This window comes from Spinacia oleracea, chromosome 4, assembly GCF_020520425.1.
Source record: "Spinacia oleracea cultivar Varoflay chromosome 4, BTI_SOV_V1, whole genome shotgun sequence".
Classification (NCBI taxonomy): Eukaryota; Viridiplantae; Streptophyta; class Magnoliopsida; order Caryophyllales; family Amaranthaceae; genus Spinacia; species Spinacia oleracea.
In genome coordinates this window covers 113,909,917-113,935,689 of record NC_079490.1, presented here as the reverse complement: position 1 = coordinate 113,935,689, position 25,773 = coordinate 113,909,917, and the positions used below count along the sequence as shown (strand labels likewise).

Below are 25,773 nucleotides of genomic sequence, written 5' to 3'. Positions count from 1 at the left end.
ATTGTTAGCTACATCAAGGTATGATTTCATATTCCACTATTTATTTGTGTAGAATTTGATTAAGGTACAATCTGTAAATTTTGGTATGAATTTGATTTTCTTTATGTGATGCTTACTAATTGATGTTAATTTGGTGTAAATGTTTCATTGTTGATGTTTATTTTTGCAAAAATTGGGGTTTTAAATTAATTTTCTTTTTTTGCACACCAAGTGTTTGAGTAAATGCCTTCCTATATACTCAGATTAGTTGTTGAATCTATTTGCTTATTTCACTGATTCAACTATTCCTAGCTGCGACCTCATGTTCATATTTGCTCTAAAATGTCCAAGTAAGGCAAATGGGGAGCAAAAACATTTCAGGTCTCTTGGCTTGCTTTGTTGTCCCAAATCACAAAGTAGGTTAATGGCTAACAATCTATAGCATAATAATAAAGTGAAGAGAACATAACCTAAAATGTTGTAATGATGATTTAAAGTCAGGTCGCCCGAGCTTTAGACCCAAAACGCAAAGGGATTGGTTTTTTGGGTCGAATCATGTATTGGACTAAAAACATGTTTTTTGTGCTGCCCAAACCCACATATACTCGGGTCAGGTCGAATTGGGATAGTGTGCCTGGCCACAAATGAACTCTAAGATGTTGGTATTATGAAGTAATGTATTTTAGGTGACTTTAGCATTTAGATTTGTTTAGTTTAACTTATTTTGTTGAACTTATCTTACCTAAACGGTCTAAAAAAATTTATTTTGTCTGAAAAGTCAAAATAAGAACCAAACAAAGCCTTACTAGTTTATTACGAGAGGTGGTACTAGAAGGATAAAGTCGTTTTCTTGTAAGTCAATGACAGTTTATGACTATCGTCGATATGATCAGTTATTTAGTTGTATTGAACTACTGTTGCGGCGAAAATCGAAAGAGGGTTTTAGTGAAAGCTTGTGAGTAGCTAGCCCCTCAAACCAAGAAGTGGTGATGAAGGTTGGAACTCTGCGTTATTATGCACCTAACAAGCATGATGTAGCATTTCCCGAGGCGGTCTCCAGCTCGACAAAGGTTTATTATCGTCAATTAAAAGGGGTTAAGAAAGGATATTGCGCATTATAACCATCTCCTAATTCACAAAAATTTACATCTCTCCAGTATGTGTTCATAATATTGTACCCGCCTGTGTAATCGAACTGAAAATGACTAAAGGGGGACTTTCGTAGGAAGAAAACTACAAAAATGAATTGCCAACGGATTTGTATATCAGGATTACAGATAACAATAATCGCGAAAGCACCTTCAATGGAGTAGATTTGAGATGATGATGTTTAAGAAGAATGCTATTCAGTGACTGTAGTGCTGCTCCCTGAACATGCTTCTATTTTATGTAGCTCCAGCATTCTCGTTTCTGGATTACAAAGTCCTGCATATTAAGGTTTACATAACAATCAGCTATAATGTCAAGTATATAAATAGTTAATTGAATCCGATTTTGGGATCAAGTTTTTCATGCATCTTGATCAATTATGTAGTCTGTAAGGTTTTCAAGAGTCACCTGTTTATTACGGAGTTCCATAAATTATATAAAGAATGAAATTTTCATCCTTTTTTTCCCACGGGAAAAGAAAAGATGACTTGACATTCTTTAAAGGTGCATTTCATTATTTTCTTTTCCTTGTAATTAAGCATGTGATGCACATAACCACGAGAAAAGACAAGACTAAGTAAACAGAGATATTTTCAAACACTTTGCTGCCGTTAGAACCAAATGAACAAGGGGGAACAAGGAAAACAAAGGGTTGTAAAATGTTAGACTTGACCCCATAGACGGATAATTGGACGGAAACTGTCTCAAGGTAGTACAATCAACACAAAAACTACATATTAGGATACTTAAAAAAAAATAATTAAAACCCTTGAAACGAACTATTTGCAAAAAGTGTGCTAAAGGTACTTCTGTATAGATTTTCCATTAAGGAATAGTTAAAGGTTTTTAAGAAAGCCCGCCAAACATAATAATCTTTTGCAATAAGGACTACGTTTATAAAATATTATTTATCAAAATGGCTATTATTAAATTTATATATACTTATATAAACCTGGTCCACGGTAATTTAACATGGACCAAGGCAATGGAGTAATTTGGTTGGACAACATGTGTAACTGTCACGTGACAGTTATTTCGTGATTTTAAATCGTAACTATATGCGTATTACAGTAACTATGTGTTTTAAAGAGTTACTATATGTTTTGTAAAGTTTCTATGCGATTGGTGCTTAGCCCATTTTATATATGTTTTAAATTTTTTTATTTTCCAAATTTTCAGATTTGCATTCTATTCATTTTTCTCTCATTTCTCTTTCTTTATTTTCTCTCTATGCTTTTCAGATTTTTGCCCAAATTTCTAGAGTTTGTTCAATTTTGTTCGATTTTCTTCGTAATTATCTTTTAATTCTCATAATTGGATCTATTAGATGAGGAAAAAAATGGAGAAAGTAGTAGATCAAGAAAGAGGTCCATCGTTACCAAAACCGAATCAAAAAAATTGCGCTAGTCTACAAATCATCTCGATTCGTTGTTTTTTTAAAGTATTTTAATTTTTTTTTATTTAATATTGAAAATATTTGTTGTTTTGGAGAAATTAACGTTTGTGTTTTGCCAAAATATCATTTTCAATTCGCGAATTAGATCATTGACTTCACGATTTTAAATAGTAACTATATGAGTTACACAGTAACTTTATGGTTTAAAGAGGTACTATGTGATTTTTAGAGTTTCTATACGACTTTACAACATTTTCTTATTGTATGTTATAATGATTTATCGACTATATTTGACTATAAATTTCATGATTATGTGACTATAATTCAAAAGGTTTGTGCTCTTCTACAAATCGATCAAAAATTTGAAAAAAGGATTGGGCTACAAATTCCCTAGTTGCTAAATTACTATATGTTTGAAGCAGTTACTATATGTTTGAAATAGTTACTACGTTAGTTTATTATGTCTGTGCATATTTTTGATGTTATTCTATAGTTTTAGGATAGAGTTACTATATTATGCATAGAGTTACTATATATTATCACACCAACTATGTCTGAAACTCTGTGACTAAATGACCATCAATATTATTTATAGGTACTATATCTTGTACTCCCTTCGTCCCAGATTAGATGTTACACTTTTATTTTTCGTCTGTCCCAGATTAGTTGTTACACTTCTAAATTAGGAATGACCCCACAATTATTATATTGCCTCTCTCTGTCACTAACTTTCTTTTTTATCCCTACACACTCTCTTATTCAATTAAAAAAATACCCCACTAACTTCTATCACATCTACTTTTTCAATAAAATAACAATTGATAACCAAACAACCATTTATCACCTAAAACTTTGTGCAAAGGTAATGTAACGACTAATTTGGGACGGAGGGAGTATAATAATAACTATATGTTTGGTATAGTTATTATGTATATTATAATGTTCTTTTTATGTTCTTTATTGTCCTCTATGTTATTAGTAATAAGAGTTATTATGTTATGATCACAATAACTATACGATCATAACAATAACTATATCTGCAGCTCTTCTAGTATATGACTATCATTAATATTAAGAGATATTATAGCATGTATAATGGTAACTATATGTTTCTAATAGTTATTATGTTATCATTATGTTATTTTTATGTTTTTTATGCACTCTATGTTATTAGTAATAAGAGGGACTATATTATTATGACACTAACTGTAAGACTATAACAATAACTATATCTGCAATTCTGCGAGTATCTTACCATCATTAATTCTGAGAGTTACTATATGATGCATAATAGAAACTATATGCTTTACATAGTTACTATGTTATTTTTTCATACTTAAATGTTAAATTATTAACTTAGTTTATATATTATTGATTCACAAACAAAAAAATGATGCATCCAGAATTAACCGAAAATAGTCATTTTGGTAAAAGATCCACTTTCACAAGTGTGAATATTCTTTACCTCGTTCCGGTTAAGGAAAAAAAATCAACGTGATAATCTTACTAGTCAAGTTAAACATGTGTAACTTACTAATATATATAACTATATCTGCGTAACTTACTAATCCAGCGTTTCCATGGGCAATTAATTGGAAACAACTGTAACTAAGGATATACTATACTCGTAATCTCCATATATCCGATTTCAGTGGCCACTAGTATTGGATATTATCAAAGTTGGACTATCTTTATTTCATCACCAAGACTTGGGATTATTATTTAGTATTTCTCATTTTTTTTAACATGCTATTTTGAAATGTTCTTATTTACTTATTTATTTATTTTAAACTTCACTTATTTTTATTATCCCTTATAATTTTTTCTGTAATACATATATATATATATATATATATATATATATATATATATATATATATATATATATATATATATATATTACTTTCATTAATTTCACTTTCTCCCTCTTATTTATTCTTTGAACTTCCCACACTTTTCTGATTTGATTGGTGACAATGACGATCTCTTACGACGATTCATGTTAGCCGACCCCAAAAAACATTTTGAGACTAAGGCTTTATTGTTGTTGTTGTTGTATCGTTGATTAAAGGCAGGGTTAGCATCCAGAAAAGTTCCAAATAGGAGTTTGTAGTTGGGGATGGAGGGGGTTAAGTAGTTTATAGTTTTAAGCTCTACTTTAGAAGATCCACAGGTTATATAAAAGCATGATTGTCACACATTTTTCTTTCCTTAACGTTCACTAGAACTTTTTTATTAATATTCAGTACATTGCTAGCCATGTTAGTCCTCTATTGTTGTACCTAAAATTTATTGCCTTAAATAAGGAGGAACAGAAATCTAGAATCCAGCGTAAAAACCAGCAGTTAACTCTCTTAATAGACATTCTATTTGGGAAATCTAAAAAGAGAAGTTAGTTATCTTGTGGGAGTAAATACGTATTGTGATGCCTGCAAAAAGAACTTCCTTCCAGAATCCACACATTTCCAAACCAAGAACTCACAATCTAGGGGACAAACCTGAACATCTAGGAATGTCCCAAACAGCAATTGACGTTGACGTACACTCTGATGAGCACAATTGAAGATTGTTCTCATGATTGACATTCATCGCAAGCATCCACGCTCCAATTGTGACATCCTCATTGCTAAACATTCGGAAACTGCAAAATTAAGCAAGATACTCATTTCTTCAAACAACAGACATATAACTCATTTCTTCAAAGATCCTCCCAAGTGTAATAGATTAGAGAAATAGAGAGGAAGAAAAAGAAGAGAATTTGGGGGAAATTGGATGATTGATTTTAAGTTGATGCAATTAAATCATCAATTGAACATAAAATCTCAGACCTTCGAGTGGGCTGGGCACTCCAACTACAAGCTAGGGCAAAATAAAATTAAATCAACAATTTTCTGTTTCCCTTTTCTCTCACTGATTTTCTCTATATACATAGATATGCTGCTTTCTTTTTCCCTGCTCTGCTCTCCTACTTCTCAACTTGTTCCCCAAGGTAATCTCATAACAGAGTTATATTGCAGCACTCCTCCCCCCCCCCCCCCCCAGTAGACCAGTTCATTACACTTAGCTAGGGGTGAGGAAAGGTACCCAGTTAAAGTTTAAGGATACATTCCCGAAAGCGGCTGAGGTCAAACAAGGATCCTAAGGAACTTTGGACCCTGCCCCGAACTAGCTAAGATCTTGGTCCTGGGAGTAAGAATTCAGTCCTGAAATAGGCAGGAAATATTCTTGATTACTATACCTAGTTGTTTATACACCTACCAGAACTAAGATGTGTCATACGAAATATAGTATTTAAGAAAAAGAAATTTCAATGAAAATCAAACAAATGGTTTGCATTTAATCTTGCTTTCAGTTCCACGACGTATTATTTTACTTTATGAAGTAACTAAATTACAAATGTTACAATATGTAAATAATGCTGTGACAGTCCTACTACAGTTCCGTAACCTATTTCCAAACTTTTGACTGGAATTGGATCTGTATTCAGAAACCAATTAAATAAACTCCTGGACTCCTAAGGAATTTTGGACCCAGCCCCGAACAAGTTGAGACAGGCAAGGATGCTAAGATCTTGATCCTGGGAGTAAGAATTAGTCCTGAAATAGGCAGGAAATATTCTTGATTACTATACCTAGTTGTTCATACATCTACCAGAACTAAGATGTGTTATACGAAATATAGTATTTAAGAAAAAGACATTTTACTTCAATGAAAATCAAACAAATAGTTTGCATTTAATCTTGCTTTCAGTTCCACGACGTATTATTTTACTTTATGACGTAACTAAATTACAAATGTTACAATATGTGAATCAATGCTGTGACAGTCCTACTACAGTTCCGTAACCTATTTCCAAACTTTTGACTGGAATTGGATCTGTATTCAGAAACCCATTAAATAAACTCCTGGACTCCCGGTGGGTGACCCAGGTATTGAACCAGCTATCCAACCTTTTTGCTCATCACCAATTCACCACTATTAAACTTGCTAAGCTAAAAGTTTGGCTTACTGGAGGAGTGGAGGGTTGGGGACCCTTGGAGGAATGACAATTTCTGGCATTTCTGTCTACTATTGTCGAACTTTAATATTATGATTCTATGAAATCAAGAAGGATAGTCATACAGGTCTCCAAGAATCAGAAATGAAGTATTTTTTTACACTAAGTGTCCAAGTAACACAGTTAATAGCAATTAGGAAAATGCAACAATTACAAGTAACTAGTAAAGCAAACTTGCCTGTCATTTCTCAAGGCAACCAAGCTTCTGACAACTTTGGCTGAAAGGGCATAAATTGGACCATAGGCATGGAGAAAATACTCTGAGCCAAGTAGAGAGGACATGGGTTCATACCTGCATGTTTAAATCATCAAGATCAACAGACATCAAAAGATACCCAAAATTAAAATTAAATAGGAAAAGAAAATTCTAGCAGGATGAACTGTGTAGGACTTCTTGGGCTGTTTAAGGTTATCATGAAAAGAAAATTGTGCTCTAGCAGTCTGGCACTAAGCCAGTCCAGACGGGATTGTACAATCATGTAACAGACCAGTTAATTCTTCTGTATGATGTAGTTCAGCATAATAATGGATGCCTAAACACATCATGTTCTGAAACGTGTTGGTAAACAGTATTAGAATACCCACTTTAATGGGCGGACATCATAACAAGTTTAAATGCTATATAAACACCAAATATTACTTTTTGTTTCGTGTTGTCAGTTTTTATTTTGGTTAATAATTCTTTCCAAGAAACAAATTAATTTTCTATACTCGACTCGTCAGATCCATTTTCTACACTTCTGCGACATAGATTTTCCTTCCCTTTTGTTTTTGAGTTACCAAGAGTAAGGCCTGGGACTAAATAAAGGAAGGAGGGATTCCTCCTGACAATAGTTGAAGCTCTCCTACATGGCTACATCATTCCATCTACTGCCTGCATACCTTCCTCCTTACACTATCACTATCTCAATCACTACCTCATTCTATCTACCACCTCTTCCACACATCACCATTATATTTATTTTCTCTCCTATTACCCCCTATTCATAATCCGCAATCCAAGCATGCCCTTAGGGTGATAATATTCTAGATATTCCAAGCTAAGTTGAACTTGAAAAGCTAAGGATGAGATTTTTTAGGATATTTTGCGGAGTGGTCAACGATTGAACACTGTTTATGAATGATTTTATGAGAAGATATCTGCTTCAACGTAGTAATATACTAATGGGTTTATAGGAAGTGAAACTTGGGAGTTTATGACAAAAGCATGCCTGTGTTATTAAATATTTTTTAATTTTAACTTGTTAGGTTCTTATTCATAGGCTCTAGAGCTATGTTTAGCATATTTGTATGGCATTATTTCCCCATTATATTTAAGCCATCCTAGTTCTTCTTTACTAATGAAGATAATGCTTTCACTGCACTTCTCGCAAATGATAAGATCTAGAAAGGCACCTTTTAGCATTCTATTAAGGCTCCTGGTTTGGACTTTGGTCCTAAGCCTTTTCAGACCTATTGCCCTATTATTTCTTCTAATTATTTTATCAATAAACAGAAGTGAACCACTCACTTACCAGTTACCACTTTTATTTCTAAGATTGATAATCCAGAATCTATCTAACCACTTTAAACCCATTACATTGTGTTCCAATGCTTATAATATATTGCGAAAATCTTTGTTAATAGACTTGGGACATCTTACTAGTCCTCGACAAGCAGGGTTCATAAGTGTTTGCTTTAGAACGAGTCCAATAGGGAACACTTACAATCGTGTATAATGATTTCTTTGGTTTTTATGCACCAACTTAGTTTTCATCCAATCTCAATAGCAGACATAAATAATGTGTGACCTTACTTTCTTATCCTTTAATATTCAATGGTTGTGTTTGGTTGTTAGAGGATTGGCAAAAAATTAGAGGATTTGGCCAATTTAAAGGTTAACCAATTCAATCCTCTAATCTAGGTGTTTGGAAGTAAGAGGATTGGGATGAATCCTCTAATTTCAAAAAAGTTGCTCCAATAAGCTTTTTCAATTAGAGGATTGTATTATTTAGGTAAGATAAAAAAACAATTTAGTCCTCAAGTTTGCAAAAATTACACCCATATCAATCATGCCCATACATTTATCATTGGATTCACCGATTTGCAATAGCTTAGTCAAATAATTACAATGATGGTAACAACCCTTGCAACAACATAGAAGATGAAGCTAAACAATGATAGAACAATACAAAATGTCAAAAATATTTGAGATCGACTCGAACTTTTAAACATCTTGATCGTCCAATGAACTTTCTTTTACCGCTTAATAAGTCCTTATATTTGTGAAACTTATCTTCTCTGAGTTTAGCAACCCTGTTAGATGAATCATGAATGATTTGTAATGCTCAACTTATTTTTACTTATTATAGCCAAAAATTTAATGTGAAGATAAATTCAAATAAGTTCAAATATATTAGACAAAATGCTTTTAGAGTGACTTTAGAGAAATTAAATAAGTGATTTTAGAAGAAAAAAAATTATGCACAAAATTATAACACGGCGCTTACCTTTTCTTTATTCACTTTAATACTTAAATTTACTACTTTGCTTACCTTTTATTTTTATATTATTTAACTAGACATTTATTTAATAGATGATGTATAATATAATAATGAAAAAAAAATTGAGTTTCTTAGAAGAGTGTAATGTAAACTTTTTTTTCTCTTAGTTATTCCTATTTTGCAAATTAGACATTTAATGATTTATTTTCGTAAAAGTTGTTAGTGGGATTAACAAATTTTCAATTTTATATAAATGTTGTTTAATTATTTCATGTTAGTACATTTTATTCCGATAAAAATTTAACCATACATATCCATATATTTAACAATTACTAATTCTGTATAATTAAATAAGTTATTGGAAATTTTATTCTATATAACCATACATGTCCTTATTGGTAATTTTACACAATCAAACAACACTTATATATCAACTATTAACCAAACACTTTTACATAACCAGCTAATACAATCAGCTAGTAAAACAAGCTAATACCAACAGCTAGACAAAACTGCTAATACAATCCGCTACACCTAACTGCTATTTGTCAAAAATGACTTCTTATGCTTTACTTACTCCCACGAGGGGACCTCTTGAGGGTAATCCATGTGTCGCACCATTCGGTTATTATTTGTATGGAATAAGCCATAATCTGCATTAACTTACTCCTGGGGGTTGATCCTCTCCCAAGATTATTTCTGGTTGATGATAACCTTGTTTTCTAAAGTCAAGGAACAAAATCTACACATTTACACAAGACAATCTCTTGATAGAGGCGAAGAAGGAGAGCACACGACTAACACTTTGTTTGATTATCATTTGTGGAGCGAAAGGAAGGGGAGGGAAAAAGAGGGAAGAGATAGGGAGGTGAGGTGAGGGAAAGAGTGAGTTTCCATTTTCCTTCCAAATATTTTCAACAACGGAGGGATTTGACTTATTAAAAGGGAAGGAAAACAGATCCTTCAATTCTCTTCCTTTCCCTTCCCCTATGTTTTATCCAAAGAAGGGAAATGTATCCCTCGTTTTCCTTTCTCTTCGCTTCCCTCAAATCTTCATATACAATCATTGTGTTAGTCTCATGTCTGAATCACTAGTAGATGGCTCAAATATCTACTTGGTGTTTATGTGGTTGTTCGAGGAAATTAGTTAGCAGTCACATTTTTTTTTGTTTTTGCAGCATTTGTTCTTCCCTATAGGAGATTTACTGTACCTGAGTTTAATCATGCTACTAAGTATTTTAAGGTTGTTATTTAAGGATTTTTTATTTTTTATTTAGTTCTGATACTTAACTTTGTCCATTTCCAATTGAGCCAAAGATTCCTTTGTTCTTTTGGCTGTGGGATGTAATGGACTAAATCAATATGGCTCTTAAAACCTATTCGCTTCCTTTCCATGAATTAGAAGATGGTCGTCCCGTTATCGATCTTGGGTCAATTGGACAACCTCTCTGCAATTGCAGGGGTAAGGTTGCGTACGCCCGACACCCCCCCCCCCCCCTTATCCCGCTTCTTGCGGGAGCCTCTTTGAGGCAATGGGGTAATGATAATGATAGTTTTGATATTTAACTGGTTAAATAGATGCTAAAATAAAGTCATGACTAGCTTCTTTGTCAGAGGTGGTCTACATTGCTCGGATCCAACGTAATCCACAGTTTATCCCTGCATTCACCACGTCTCCCAGTTTTCAAATCATACAAACGACTGTTGATGGGAAATTTATCTGGAAAAAGTAAAGAAGGTTAGAGCTTAGTTTAGTAGCCTGGCCCAAAATTTTTATATCCAAGATTCTAGGTGGTTGAAGCCTTTATATGGCTTGAAAGACAGAAAGAATACTTTGGAGCTTAATAATTTCTGAATAGGAGTAAAAAGCCTGGATTAGCAACTTTTTTACTATAAGGTGAAAGAAAATTATCGTGTACGTTGTATTCGTAATTAAAATGAGCGTAAGGTGTGGGTAATGGTCGTATGGTAGACTTTCTTTTTGGATTAGTAACTGGTCAAGTGGTCATATAAAGTAGTTTTATTTAGAATTTAGTTATTAGTCAATCTATTATCATCAAGAATTCAAGTAAAGGTGGCAAACGGGAGTTTCAAATTAGGTTTTATTTTCCTTATTTTGGTTTGGACTTTCGATGGTATTTTGGTTATGATCCATTCAATTCAGTTCAGGTTAAATTCGTGCAAGGTCATTTTTTACTATTATCAATTAGCTTATTATAAATACTTCATCAATATTTCTGCCCAAAAAACATTATTATTCATCTTAATTATTAAATTGGGACAGGTAAATTTTAGTCTGGGTCAAAATAAACAAGTTACCTAGTTGGTCTGAGGTCGACTGTATCGGATTGGACAATCGAGAATGGGTCAGTTTTGCTTAGTCCATGACTGACACTGGTTAGAAAGTCTCATAGTTCAAATACTAATAAAACTTGGAACGTGCATACCATAGTTGGTCCCTCCTAAGGTGATGTAACTAATATTTTTGTATTTAAGTTCCAAATTTGACTAGTTTGGTTGGATAAAGGGATTCTGGGATGGTTTTCTAAAGTTAACCCCATGCACACTGCAAATTATATCCTACACCCAGAAGGCATGTGCATGGCGATTCAAACGGAGATACTCCTTATAAAATAAATACAACTGAATTCTGGCCAAAAATGGAACATGTTATATATTCATAATGAATATGTATAGCCTCCGTCCCATATTACTCGATACAGTCACTTTTATAGAAAAAGCAGATGTATTTTGTAAGGTATTTTAGGTGATAACAGTTGTTTGGTTATCAATTGTTATTTTATTGAAAAAGTAGATGTAGGTTAGTAAGGTATTTTTTTAATTGAATGAGAGAGTGTGTGGGGCCAAACTTGTGGTGGGAAGAGAGAGACAATATAATAATTGCGGGGCCCTTCCTAATTTGGATGTGGGACGCAGGGCGGAGGGAGCAATTATTATTGGCACATTCATTTTAGGTAAAGAGAAACTTCACTTGGTGGCGTTGGAGAACCATGCACATCTACCTTAGGATCACTCACTCTCACACACACTTCATCCTATTTTATCTTACACAGTTACACCTACTCACCTTATTCATTATTTTCTTCAGCTCTGTATCTACAATTCTACATAGTCGAACACAAAAATGGAGGTAGTAATAAATTAGGATATTACCTCAGAGAGGGGATGCCCTTATAACATATCTCACCAAAGTCCCCTCACCCCCCCCCCCCAAAAAAAAGAAATATATTATATATATATACATATATATATATATATAGGTTTAGGCTCATGTGAGAAGTGTCCTTAAGGTGAGAAGCAATCAGGATGGTTGGATCAAATAAATCTAACGATTCATATCAATTCCGCGTCAGTAATGGCAGTAACGTAAATAATAAAAAAAATGTTCCAACATCTGGTCGGTCACACGTGGATAACTGGATATCCACTTTAACCCCTTTATCTCTCTCTTTTTATCTTCCCCTACCAACTCAATTTGCAGAGGAGCTCGAAAATGGCGATCAAATGAGCTAAAAAGATAAGTCAGCTTTCGTATTAATATATATCGCCCTCCCTTTCTCAATCTTTCAACCGAAACTTATCCATAATTTTATTGTATCCATAGTAGATCTTTGATGTATTTGTAATTAATTTTTTATGTATATGTGATCCTTAATTAGTTGATGTATCTGTAATGCTTAGTTGATGTATCTGTAATGTTTAGTTGATGTATCTGCAATGGTTAGTTGATGTTTCTGTAGGTGCAGTGCCTTGATGTATTGGTAAAGGTTAGTATTTGATGTACCTGCCATTTTTGTGTGCAGATCCAAACACCGAGTTATCATTCTTCTTCCATATTGACCGATTCCTGTTTCAATTTGATTTTGGTTTTGTTATATTTTTCTTTATTGGGTTGGACATGCTTGAATATTTGTTAATCAAATTTAGTTGTTGTGTTGGTGAATGATCGAGAGAATTGATTAGGGCCAGATTAAGTTGACTGTGATTGATTGTTAATTGGCGACATTTTCAAGCTTCATTGAAGCTTTACCTTGACAGGGTCACAGGGAAGACAGGGGGAGAGGGAATTTATTACAGTATGTGAAAAGAGTAGTACAACACGTGGAAGTGGGTTGATCATTAATAGGAGTAAAAAGTGTAGATTACAACACGTGGTTGGGACTGCATCAAACGGAAGCAAATTTAAGCGTCAGATTTAGTTAATCGGACGGTCGTGAACTCTTCTCACGTTTCTCACAATAAGACCACTTCTCACCAGATCCCAACCCTATATATATATATATATATATATATATATATATATATATATATATATATATATATATATATATATATAAGTGTTTACTGATGCTATCAAGTGCTAATTCTAACGACGCTGGTAACATAGTATATGTGTTTGCATTTAGATAATCTATTTTTTGAAATTTAAATGATGATGAGCTACAATAAAAAAAAAATGTTGTTAATTGTAAAAGCAAATGGATAAACATAAAGCTCTTACCATTTAAGCTTTGGGCTGGTGAAGACTGGTCCCTTTTTCATGCACCCTAAATAAGTTTGAGGATCAGACCGCTCTTTTGCCAAGAGGAGTGAAAGGCGATCTGCCAATAGGTTTATCACAAAATAAAGTAAAGAAACTTGATGTAAGTACGACAACATGTCTTGAGCAATAATGATATTTGACAGATAAAAATCACCTGGCTTCAGATATATGTCATCGTCTGCTTTCACATAGAACTCGGAATCAAACAGTGCATATGCCGCTTTGAAGAACGCTAACCTACAAGACAACTGCTGTGAGTGGAACCCTCAATTGACAAGGACGCAGTAAAAGATCTTGGCAACTACAGCACTAACGTTTTGTATGGGAGCTTACTGTACTCTTCAACTATATCTAAAAGAATAAAGTCGTCGTGCTGGGAAACCTCCTTTCTAAGCACTGACATTTTCCACTCAGCACTCGTCTTGCCTATGATAAACCTGAAAGCCAGGCCAGTGGATTCTTCCAGTCTGCAATATCATGCTTAAATATTAGAAGGCATAACATATTGGCAACAGCTACACACAGTAAGCAACTTGTATGGTAACCAAATACAATGATGAACTTTCAACAAAATGTAAAACATAAAAGGGGGATAGTGATAGACTGGTAGTATGTGTAAACTGTTACAATAAAAATCTTAAAGAACTAACCATTTCTCTCAAAGAATATCAATATTCCCCTAATAGTTCTCTTGCAACTATTGAAATACAACAGGATAACGGAGGGCTTTATATTTTATTTTAATTCACACTAAGAATTCTGAAGAAAATGCTTCTAAATTGGCCTTTTCGGAAGAAGAATGCAAAATCAATTTAGAAGCATTTTCTTCAGAATTCTTCAGTAATGCTGCAATGGAATTAAATGCAATAAAGAGTAGAAATTCTACAAAGTATCTATTATAAATTGCATAACTTCGTACCACACAAAAATACAGAATTATTCTCAAACTTTATATGAAAGCTCCTAAGGACAACACACTGTCTAGACTTGGAGAATCTGTGAAGCATGACTGCATGAACATAGCATGGTTGCTATACACTCAAAAGATTGTCATCGTGGATCTAAAACTAGGCTGTTTAGTCACGAAACAGATGATTGTAACGGATATTAGAGTTTTTATTCCACAAAACTTCGTTACTAACCTCGTGATAAAGATCACACCCTTCTAGTCAGTTGTCAATTACGTAACATGTGACTGTGGTTTTGATCATTTTTTCGTTATCTCCCTTCATTTGTACAACAAACAAGTTCTTTTTGTAGTTAATAAAACGTATTATTTTAAATAATGCATCATTCACCAGATTATTCACTATGGAGGGCTTAAACATTGGTACAACCGGTGGTACCTTGCAAGGTACAACCAAAGTTACTATTTTTGCTTATTCGCTCATATAAAGGTTAAATGAGCAAATAACAGTCTTGATTGTACCTTGCAAGGTACAACCAGTTGTATATTAAAATTGTCAACTATGGATATCAGCTAACTTAGTTGGTCATAGTCTTGGTGGATACCCAAGACTTATATTTAACCCACTCTTATCATGAATTCATAATAGGTTTGGTCATATTATGTTAAAAAGAATTCTTCTTGAACTAAATTATGCAAATGAGGTTCTAAGCCCAATATTGATAATTATTTGAAAGAAAAAAACTACACATACTGTTTGTCGTGAACCTTATTGGCTGTGAACTTTATTGGCTGCTTTCACGACAAAGCCACCGCATCTGCAGCTTTTCCTCGATCCTTATGTGAGATTGGCGCAATAGTTGTTATCCTCTAGGTAGGGCTGAGCAAAACTATATGATTATCCAAAAACCCGATCTGATATTTTGGATATCCATCCAAAATTTTGTTTTGGATCGGTATCCTATTTAGATATTGATTTTCGGATTTTCGGATATCCAATATCCAATATCCAAAAATATCTTGAACTACGGGTTTTTTTTAAAAAAAATACATAACATTTCAAATGTAGTACAGCTATGTTAATAAGCCCATCTATGGATTTACTTCCATCAAGGCCCAATCCCACATTATAACTTCACTTCCACAATTCTCTTTCTCTCATCTCCTTTACTGGGATACTTTTCGTTTCTGATTTTACCGGTTGTCATCCTCTGTACAAAACCATAACAATTATCTTCTACCTCCTTCCCTTTCTTCCAAGTCTCATTCTCTCTCTTACCCTCTTATAACTTTTCCCAAATAAACCCAAGCAATCAACGCCTTAGCGACATTAAGCTCATCGAACATTGACGATCGATGCCATCCATAGCCAATCAGCTCTAATGAAACCACGTGCCTGAATAGATCTAGATAAGAGAAGCAACTATTTCCCTTGTATTATATATTCTTGATTGTAAATTTGTAGATGTGGTAATTTTTATTTTGTAATTATGTTTCTTTTAGATCTGTATACTCTTCACTCCTTATTTTTAAACAAAATTTTTCTCTTTAAGTATCACATTGGATCTAAGCAATTATGTTTATTATGACAAATTTTAAGTGGTTGTAGTTCTATATGATTTAAATTTGATTGAGATAATTGGTGTTAATCTTGAGACTTCTAACTTCTAAGCCTTCAATCTGTAATATTGTAATATGTTAGTCTGCAGATGAAAATTTAGTAAATAAGCACGCTAATATCCGATCATAAAAAGTTTTCGAATCGGATACAGATATCAAATTTCACGATTTCGGTTACGAATATCCGATCCCAAATGTGATTTGGGATCGGATATCTCCTACGGCTAGGTCATCCCTGGAAACAACCTCTTTTTGAATGCCAGACTTTCCGCTAAATAGCGAGAGTCTTAAAGTGTTTCGGCACCGCGCACTCTTGCCTATGGGGCGGCAAGGGCGCAAGCCTTGTGGGGAAAGTGAATCTCAAGGCTTGGGGCACGAGAGGGTGCTTGATTCAGAACGGGAACTCTTGCCTATTGGTGACAAGAGCGAGGGTCGAGGGTCGACCGGGGCACTTGTGTGCGCAGCAGGCACAATCGGGACCGACGACGAGCATGTATCTGTTTCTTGGAGACTTTGTTGAGTCTTGGAAAGCTTAAAAACATGCAACAGCACAATATCTATAAAGGCTAGCAACAACGCAATTGATTAAGCAAAGGCAACTTCTGATGAGAGGTATTGGTCTATACCTCTCGTAGAGATTATTTTGAATTAGCTTTAAACTTCCAGTGAACGCTTGACAACCTTTATCCTTATGTGAGCAATGGAAGAGGGAATGAGGGGTCTCCAGAATAACTCTCCAAAAATCTTAAATGGTTTCAACTTTAACGGAAGGTATTTGGAAAGTGATTCCTCTAACCCCTCATCCCCTTTCTCCCTTGATTGGGCCTTCACATATTACTTGGTTTTGTTTGTGCCTACATTATATCCAATTGGGCACCTTGCTTACCTTCCAACCAACCCAGCCAAAAGAAAGAGTGAATTTCGTTTAATGTTTGCCAATTCAAATTTGATTAACTACTCAGTTCTCAGTTCCTCACTTTATGATCAAAGGGTTTTAAGTTTAAATGGCACTAACCTGTTGCAGCAATCACTGGCCAAGCCCAAGATTCACTTCATTAGATTAATTTCTCTAATCCTCTAGACATTATGCCACATAGGACTCCTATTGGCACGGCCAGTTATGACTCTGGTGTGCACTAAGAGTCTAAGAGAACGTGCAATTCAAATTATGCATCAAACTATCAGGTTTAGTGGCATTATGAAAGAAAAGAATGTTGTGGCCTATATATGATAAACGCATATATATCATATACTCTTCTAGTAAAATCATTTTGATCTTTGAAGCTCTAGAAGCTAGGCTCTAAGGTCACAGAGTACATAAATCACACAACAGAGAGTATACAATAGATATACAAAACCATAAAAATTTAAGATTTGCATTAAATAGAGCATTATGGACACAAGATTATTCTAAAGTTGTTCCAGCCATACTGTGCAAAGAATTCTACCAGTTTTCCTTAGACTAAATGCATAGATTATCAAAGTCTCCAAACAAGACATTTATTCATTAAACTATATGAACGGGGAAAACTAAAGCATGGTATTATCTTCAAAATCAGAAGCTTGAAAAGGGAGAATCATTAAGTATGTCAACAACACGAGTTTCCGGCTGCAATAAAGATAAATAACCCAGGAATACGTTCCTGACAATTTCTAGGCTGGTTATGAGCTACCAAAGGCAACAATTTCATATCAGCATCATACAGCCTCATATGTTGTGGGTCCAGCCCACTTTTGAGCATAAGTTATGTTAATACTTGTGCTTGTGTGGAAGCCCATATATTCCACTTATTGTTGTGGCCCAATATTGGGTTATGTTGAACCTTCTTTGGGAAGCTTAGAGTAACCTTTGACTGACTTGAGAGGCAGCAAAGGAGTGTGGGGAAATTAGATCAAAACACACACAAAAAGGAGAGAAAGAGAGAAGAGAGCAGTTCGGAGTTCGGAGTTTTCAAGGCAGTCATCAAAAAAATGTCGTTTGCCGGAGATTCAACGGTCGGATCGAGCTGATTTTTGGTCAGCTTGTTGAGGATACATAGGGCATCTTTTTGAACGATTAGATCGTCGTTTTGAGCTCTGGTTTTTTCGTGGTCGCTGCTAGACAGATGTTGTGAACCTTCGTATGTCTGATTTGGGTTCTTTTGCCCTCAATTTTATCATAATAAGAGAAGGTAACAAGGGTGGACTCCTCATAAGTCCCGTGGTTTTACTCTTCACATCGAAGGGGTATTCTATGTATAATTCGTGTGTGTTGATTGCATTTTGTTCTTCCGCGTTTGATTATTTGTTGCTGTCCATTATTGGTTGATTGCTAGGTTGTTTGTTTGGTGGATTATTTGTGGTGTATTGGAGTTATATTGATTGGTTGATTGTCTAGGAGGTGATCCTTGTGGGTAGTTGATATACTTCTAGGGTCCTATCAGTTGGTATCAAGAGCGGGGTTTAATTTGATCATTGTTATGGAGTCTACTAGTGCTAGTGGAGGTAGTTCAATGGTTAAATTGACATCAACCAATTATTCCATCCGGAGACCGATGATGGAGGATTTGCTATATTGCAAAGATTTGTATGATCCAATTGAAACAACCACAAAAGCCGATGGCACCATTTCTAGACCTGAAAAACCAGAGAAAATGGAAGAGAAAGATTGGGGAAAGTTAAAGAGGAAAACTTTGGGGACTATTAGGCAGTGGGTTGATATTAGCATTTTCAACCACGTGTCTCAGGAGTCAGACCCATATGATTTGTGGAAGAAATTGGAAGGTCTTTATGAAAGGAAGACCACACATAACAAAGCTTCATTATCAAGAGACTTGTTAATTTGAAATTGAAAGGTGGAAAGTCTGCTTCTGAGCATTTGAGTGACTTTCATGATATTATTAACAAGCTAACTACTATGAAGATTATCCTTGATGATGAATTGCAAGCTTTGTTCTTGTTGAGTTCTTTGCCAGATAGTTGGGAAACCTTGGTTGTGACTATCAGTAACTTTGCTCCAGAAGGTGTTCTACTTTTCGATGTGATCAAAGAAAGCATGTTCAATGAAGAGATTAGAAGGAGATGGGAGTTGATAATTTACATGCTCTTATTGTTGAGAATCGTGAAAGAAGCAAGAGTAAGGGTCCCAATGTCGTGATAACTCAAAGGGGAGGTCCAAGTCTAGAGACAAAAAGACTAGGACATGTCATTACTGCAACAAGCCTGGCCATATCAAAAAGTTTTGCTACCGTTGGAAGAAAGAACAAGGTAAGAAGCAAGACTCACAAAAGTAGGGAGATGATAAAAAACCGCTTCTTAGAGTGATGATGAGGTCGCTTTGATTTGTGCAACTAGTGAGTATCATCATGTAGGGAGTTCAGACACAGAGTGGTTTGTAGATTCGGGTGCTTCATATCATTGTGTTCCCAAAAGGGAGTATTTCACAAACTATCAATCTGGTGATTTTGGTAGTGTGAAAATGGGGAACAAGAGCTCATCTAGCATCGTTGGGTTAGGTGATATTCGTGTGAAGACAAATGTTGGGTGCATGTTTACATTGAAGAATGTGCGCCATATCCCTGATTTACGCCTTAATTTGTTGTCTGCAAATGTCCTTGATCTAGAAGGGTTCCGACATACCTTCGGTGATGGTAAGTGGAAATTGTCTAAGGGCTCGATGACAGTTGCTCGTGGAGAGTTGTGTTGCTCTTTGTATAAGACATACTTGAGTGTATGTTCTGGTGAGCTAAATGTAGTTGAAGAAAAGAATTCTCCAAATTTGTGGCATCGAAGGCTAGGACATATGAGTGACAAAGGGATCAAACCGTTAGCAGGTAAATCTCTTATTCCTATTGATAATCAGTTTCTCTTGACCCTTGTGATCATTGTTTGGCAGGTAAGCAGCATAAAGCTTCCTTTTCTAGGAAGTCCACCAGAAGGCAAGAAAAGTTAAAGTTAGTTCACTCCGATGTTTGTGGTCCTATTGAGGTGGAGTCTCTTGGTGGCAATAGATATTTTGTCACTTTCATTGATGATGCTACTCGAAGAACTTGGGTGTATATGTTGAAGACAAAAAGCCAAGTGTTCGAGATTTTCAGAAAGTTTCATGTCATGGTAGAAAGGGAGACCGAAAGAAAGTTGAAGCGCCTTCGATCTGACAATGGTAGTGAGTATACTTCGAATGAGTTCAAGTATTATTGCTCACATCATGGCATTAGACATGAGAAGACAAAGTCCGGCACACCACAACACAATGGAGTTGCTGAGAGAATGAACATAACCATTTTAGAGAAGGTGAGATGCATTCTTAGAATGTCCGATCTTCCTAAGACATTTTGGGCCGAAGCAGTGCAATGTGCCGTGTATTTGATTAATCGATCTCCACCGATTCCTCTTGGTCTTGACATTCTAGAGAGAGCATGGAAGGGACGTGATCCCACATTCCCACTTATTCGGATTTGAGAGTCTTTGACAACAAGGCATACATGCATGCGCTTAAAGAACAGAGGTCAAAGCTTGATTCGAAATACAATCCATGTGTATTTGTTGGGTATGGGGATGAAGAGTATGGTTTCAGGCTCTATGATCCAGAAAAGAAGAAGGTAGTGAGAACTGAGAAGTGAGAAGCAGAGATGTAGTATTCTTTGAGCACAGATCTTCTGAGTACAAGGTATACTTCTACTTCAGATTTGTCTTTTGATACTACTAATGGTTCTACTTCTACCCCTTCTGTTATTCAGCCAGCAAATGAGAATGTTGAGGATGTACTTGATGATGTACATGATGATGTACATGATGATGTTGGTGAGGTACAACCTGATGATAATGTACCAGATCATGTTGATGATGATAATGATCTTGATGAGTCTGCATCTGATGAAGAAATCCATGAGGAAGATGCGCATGAGCAAGTGGTTAATGAAGAGGTTCATGAGCAGGGGGAGCAACCTACCCCTCAATTTGAGGATACACATGTTCGAAGGTCCACTAGAGGGCGCAAGCCTTCAACAAAGTATCCAAGCTCAGAGTTCATTCCAGTTAATGAAGATGGAGAGCCAGAGAACTATCAAGAGGTGTTGTCTCATGATGAGAAAAGGCAGTGGCTCAATGCAATGACGGAGGAGATGGATTCCTTGGAAAAGAATGACACCTATGAGCTAGTGAAGCCTCCCAAGGGCAAGAAAGTCTTGAGAAACAGATGGGTTTTCAAGAACAAGAAAGATGGTGAGAAGATAGTGAAGCGCAAAGCCAGATTGGTGGTAAAGGGGGTGCAACCAGAAAACGGGCATTGACTTTGATGAGATCTTCTCTCCGGTGGTCAAAATGACATCTATCAGAACTGTGTTGGGTTTAGCAGCAAGTCTTGATCTTGAGTTGGAGCAACTTGATGTAAAAACTGCATTTTTAGATGGTGACTTGCATGAAGAGATCTACATGGAGCAACCTGAAGGTTTTGAAGAAAAAGGGAAAGATAAACTTGTTTGCAAGTTGAAGAAGAGTCTTTATGGGCTCAAACAGGCACCAAGGCAGTGGTACCGGAAATTTGATTCGTTTATGACAAGCAATGGTTATAAACGTACTACAGCCGATCCTTGTGTGTATTTCAGAAAGTTCCCTGGAGGTAATTTCATCATCCTTCTTTTATATGTAGATGATATGTTGATAGTAGGACAAGATGCATATATGATTCAAAGTTTGAAGAAAGCATTGTCCAAGTCATTTGACATGAAAGACTTGGGTCCTGCAGAGCAAATCTTAGGCATGGAGATTGCTCGTGACCGGAAAGCTGGGAAATTGTGGTTATCCCAAGGAAGTATATTGAACGGGTGCTTAAAAGGTTCAATATGAAGCATGCTAAGCCTGTTAGCACACCACTAACTACTTACTTCAAGCTAAGTAAGAGAGTTTGTCCTACAACAGAGAAGGAGAAAGAAACTATGTCATCCATTCCTTACTCTTCTACTATTGGTTCTTTGATGTATGTTATGGTGTGTACTAGACCTGATATTTCACATGAGGTCAATTTGGTGACTCGTTTCTTATCCAATCCGGATAAGGCTCACTGGGAAGCAGTGAAGTGGATCCAAATTGAGCCTATGTTATGGAGGTGGCAAACCTATACTTGAAGGCTATACTGATGCAGACATGGCAGGTGATCTTGATAATAGAAAGTCTACCTCAGGTTATGTGTTTACATGTTTACATTGTCAGGGGGAGCCATCTCATGGCTATCCAAGCTACAAAAATCTGTAGCTTTATCCGCAACTGGGGCGGAGTATATTGTAGCAATGGAAGTGAGCAAAGAGATGCTTTGGCTTAAGAGGTTCCTTCAAGAGTTGTGTTTGGAGCAAGGTGAGTATGTAGTATTCTGTTACATTCAGAGTGCTTTGGATTTGAGCAAGAACGCAATGTATCATGCTCGCACCAAACACATTGACATTAGATATCATTGGTTGCGAGATGTGATTGAAGAGAAGAGAATGAAACTGAAGAAATTCCACACCGACAAAAATGGTACAGATATGTTGACAAAGGTAGTTCCCGGAAGCAAAGTTGAGCTTTGTAGTAAGCTTGCCGGGATGAGGTTCAAGTGATCATTGTATGATCGTGTCTTCCCCGTGACGGGCTGGAGGGGGAGATTGGTGTGGGTCCAGCCCACTTTTGTGCATAAGTTATGTTAATACTTGTACTTGTGTGAAAGCCCAATATTCCACTTATTGTTGTGGCCCAATATTGGGTTATGTTGAACCTTCTTTGGGAAGCTTAGAGTAACCTTTGACTGACTTGAGAGGCAGCAAAGGAGTGTGGGGAAATTAGATCAAAACACACACACAAAAAGGAGAGAAAGAGAGAAGAGAGCAGTGCGGAGTTTTCAAGGCAGTCATCAAAAAACTGTAGTTTGCCGGAGATTCAACGGTCGGATTGTGCTGATTTTTGGTTAGCTTGTTGAGGATACATAGGGCCTCATTTTGAACGATTAGATAGTCGTTTTGAGCTCTGCTTTGTCCGTGATCGCTGCTAGACAGAACCTACGTTTTTTGGTGATGTTCTTCATCTCTTGTCTCTTAATTGTTCATCTCTTATTTATGGAAGTCTTGGTGGGTTGTGAACCTTTGTATGTTTGATTTGGGTTCTTTTGCCCTTGATTTTATCATAATAAGAGAAGGTGACAAGGGTGGACTCCTCATAAGTCCCGTGGTTTTATTCTTCACATCGAATGGGTTTTCCACATATAATTCGTGTGTGTTGATTGCATTTTGTTTTTCCGCATTTGATTATTTGTTGTTGTCCATTATTGGTTGATTGCTAGGTTGTTTGTTTGGTGGATTATTTGTGGTGTATTGGAGTTATATTGTTTGGTTGATTGTCTAGGAGGTGATCCTTGTGGGTAGTTGATATACAGTATACTATTAGGGTCCTATCATCATAAAGTGAATCTATACTCTATGGTCAAGAAGAGTGGCCAATAACGATCACAACAATCTGCATTGGGATAACTAACACATCATCACAAGTACAAACTTTAAAGATAATGGGTCAAGTATTTGGGTCAGGGATCAGCACTGAAGCATTTGCTTCTCCATTCCCCACAGAATGGGATACAGTGTCATTTTTTTAGCATTCTGAGACTGACCTGCGACTCTGCGAGAGATGGACATTTTTAACCTAAGAAAATACTTCGTAGGGAGAAAAAGACACTTACCATTTTGAGAAAAAACTGCATACTTCCTCCATGCCTCTAATACTTTCAGGAATGAAATGCATATTGACCCATTTGAAAGATCCATGTTTGAGCAGTAGCCTAACAACTTAACTTAATACAGCACATACTTTCAGCTACTCAGGACTCATATGCTATGATTTACTTCATAAAATAAGAAAATCAAGGAATTTCTGTCCAACGTACTAGTTCCCTTGTAACATCATCTTCAGAAACTAACATTTAACGATTCGACAAGCCCAACTGCACAAGGCAATCGAGACAACGGCAATGCCATTGCCATTCACCAAGCAACCTATCAATTGCAAACCCACTAACCCAACAAAGGCAGGTGTCCACTTAGCTTAATCACCCTTGATTCCCACACAAAATCCAGATGTTAGATTAAACACAAATTTTAATCCATAAACAAGCCACCTAATATTTCAATTTCTTTGCCACTATTCTACATATCTCATCTTATTGAACCAACATTAGTAAATCACTCCTAACCAAACCATAGTATAATTCGAACTAGTAATGTAACAACTAAACCTGGATGAAGGGAGGTACATTCGAAGAAGGGATTAAACAATACAATAATAGCAATAAAAAAGAACATTTGTAAAATTAGGGATCACAGAGTTATACCGTTGAAGCCCCTCACGATCAGACGGCAACCAAGTCTGCCGCAAAGAGCGCCGTCGACCAACAGATCCAAACCCAGTAAAAATCCCAACAAAACCCATCACCTTATGCCTCTTCTTCTCCAAATCCCCATCTAAAACACCACCACTACTATCATCTGTTCTTTCCCACACCACAGAAACAGTTCTGGGTTCGATTGAATTACAGTTATCGGAGAAAAGAGATCTTGAAACTGCAATTAGACCCAAGATTAAGCCAGTAATTCCAACTAAAAAACAGAAGATCTTAACAGATGGTTTTCGAAAAAGGGATAATGGAGAAGATGATCGATTGTGGAAGATTTTTGGCCCTTTAGATGAGGGCATTTCTGGGGATTTGAGGTGAGAAGTTGAGAGTTGTAGAGTGAACTCGCGAATACAGTACCTCGTATTGGATTTGTTTGTGCTCAGTTTGGCATTTGAATTATTGTTGCTCAAAGAATGGGGAGTTCAGTTTATGACAGTTACTTGAATATTTTGCTTCCTTCGGTTTCTACGAGATTACGCAATGACGCGATAATGTTGCGTATAAGTTTGTATATCACCTTAATTAAAGATTTGAATAGTCTTTAATTTCCTAATATAAAAAGTGCACGTAAATGCTGCTCCCTCTGTCCTATTTTAACTTTTAAGTGTTCACGCCTCACGGTTTACACGGAAGAGAGAGAAAATTATTTGCGCTTCCATTTGAGGAGGGAGAAACCAGTTCGTACTTCAATCTTCGCTACATTTATTCAATCTTCTTCCAATTTCGCTATGTTTTTGTATGTTCCTTCTCATTTCTACTCGTTTTTGTTGATTCGTACATTTCTTCGTAGTAATTTCATGTTTTTTGGTTGACCAGGGGTTTCTGAATTGCGATTTTGTTACTTTGCTCGGCATTTCTTCATTTTCTCCCGATTGTGTTGATTCCTGCATTTTTTCGTAGTTAATTCGTGTTTTCTGGTTCAACCTAGGGTTTCGGAACTGCGATTTGTGATTTTACTTGGCGCTTCTTCATTTTCTCCCGTTTTGCTTTTTTTTTTTGTACTTTTGTTCGTTTTATATATGTTGATTCCTGCATTTCTTCGTAGTTATTTCGTTTTTTTATTCGACCTAGTGTTTGTGAATTTCGATTTTTTATTTTACTCGCTTTTTCTTCATTTTGTTCTGATTCTACTTCTATTTGTTTGTATTTTTGTTCAATATTATGTTTTTGGTGAACTTTTAGGGTTTTACCTATTTTTTAGTTGATTTTAGGTTTTCGTTGTATTC

At 35.8% G+C, this 25,773-nt stretch overlaps 1 protein-coding gene across 2 annotated transcripts; it reads right to left on the bottom strand.

The window, feature by feature from the left end:
* Positions 1–1,074: 1,074 nt before the first annotated feature.
* On the bottom strand, positions 1,075–25,062 carry LOC110790678 (probable beta-1,3-galactosyltransferase 14). Of its 2 annotated transcripts, XM_021995449.2 has the most exons (7): positions 24,485–25,062; positions 13,943–14,095; positions 13,783–13,865; positions 13,587–13,686; positions 6,760–6,873; positions 5,023–5,165; positions 1,075–1,404 (listed from the first exon to the last, which is right to left on the bottom strand). In XM_021995449.2, exons 1-7 carry the CDS (start codon positions 24,844–24,846, stop codon positions 1,322–1,324), a joined length of 1,038 nt encoding a protein of 345 aa, XP_021851141.1. In that variant the 5' UTR covers positions 24,847–25,062; the 3' UTR covers positions 1,075–1,321. The 2 variants fall into 2 exon arrangements, with proteins under 2 accessions (XP_021851141.1, XP_021851142.1); XM_021995450.2 differs by lacking the exons at positions 1,075–1,404; positions 5,023–5,165 and adding an exon at positions 5,836–6,120 and having other exon boundaries at positions 24,485–25,028.
* Positions 25,063–25,773: the final 711 nt, after the last annotated feature.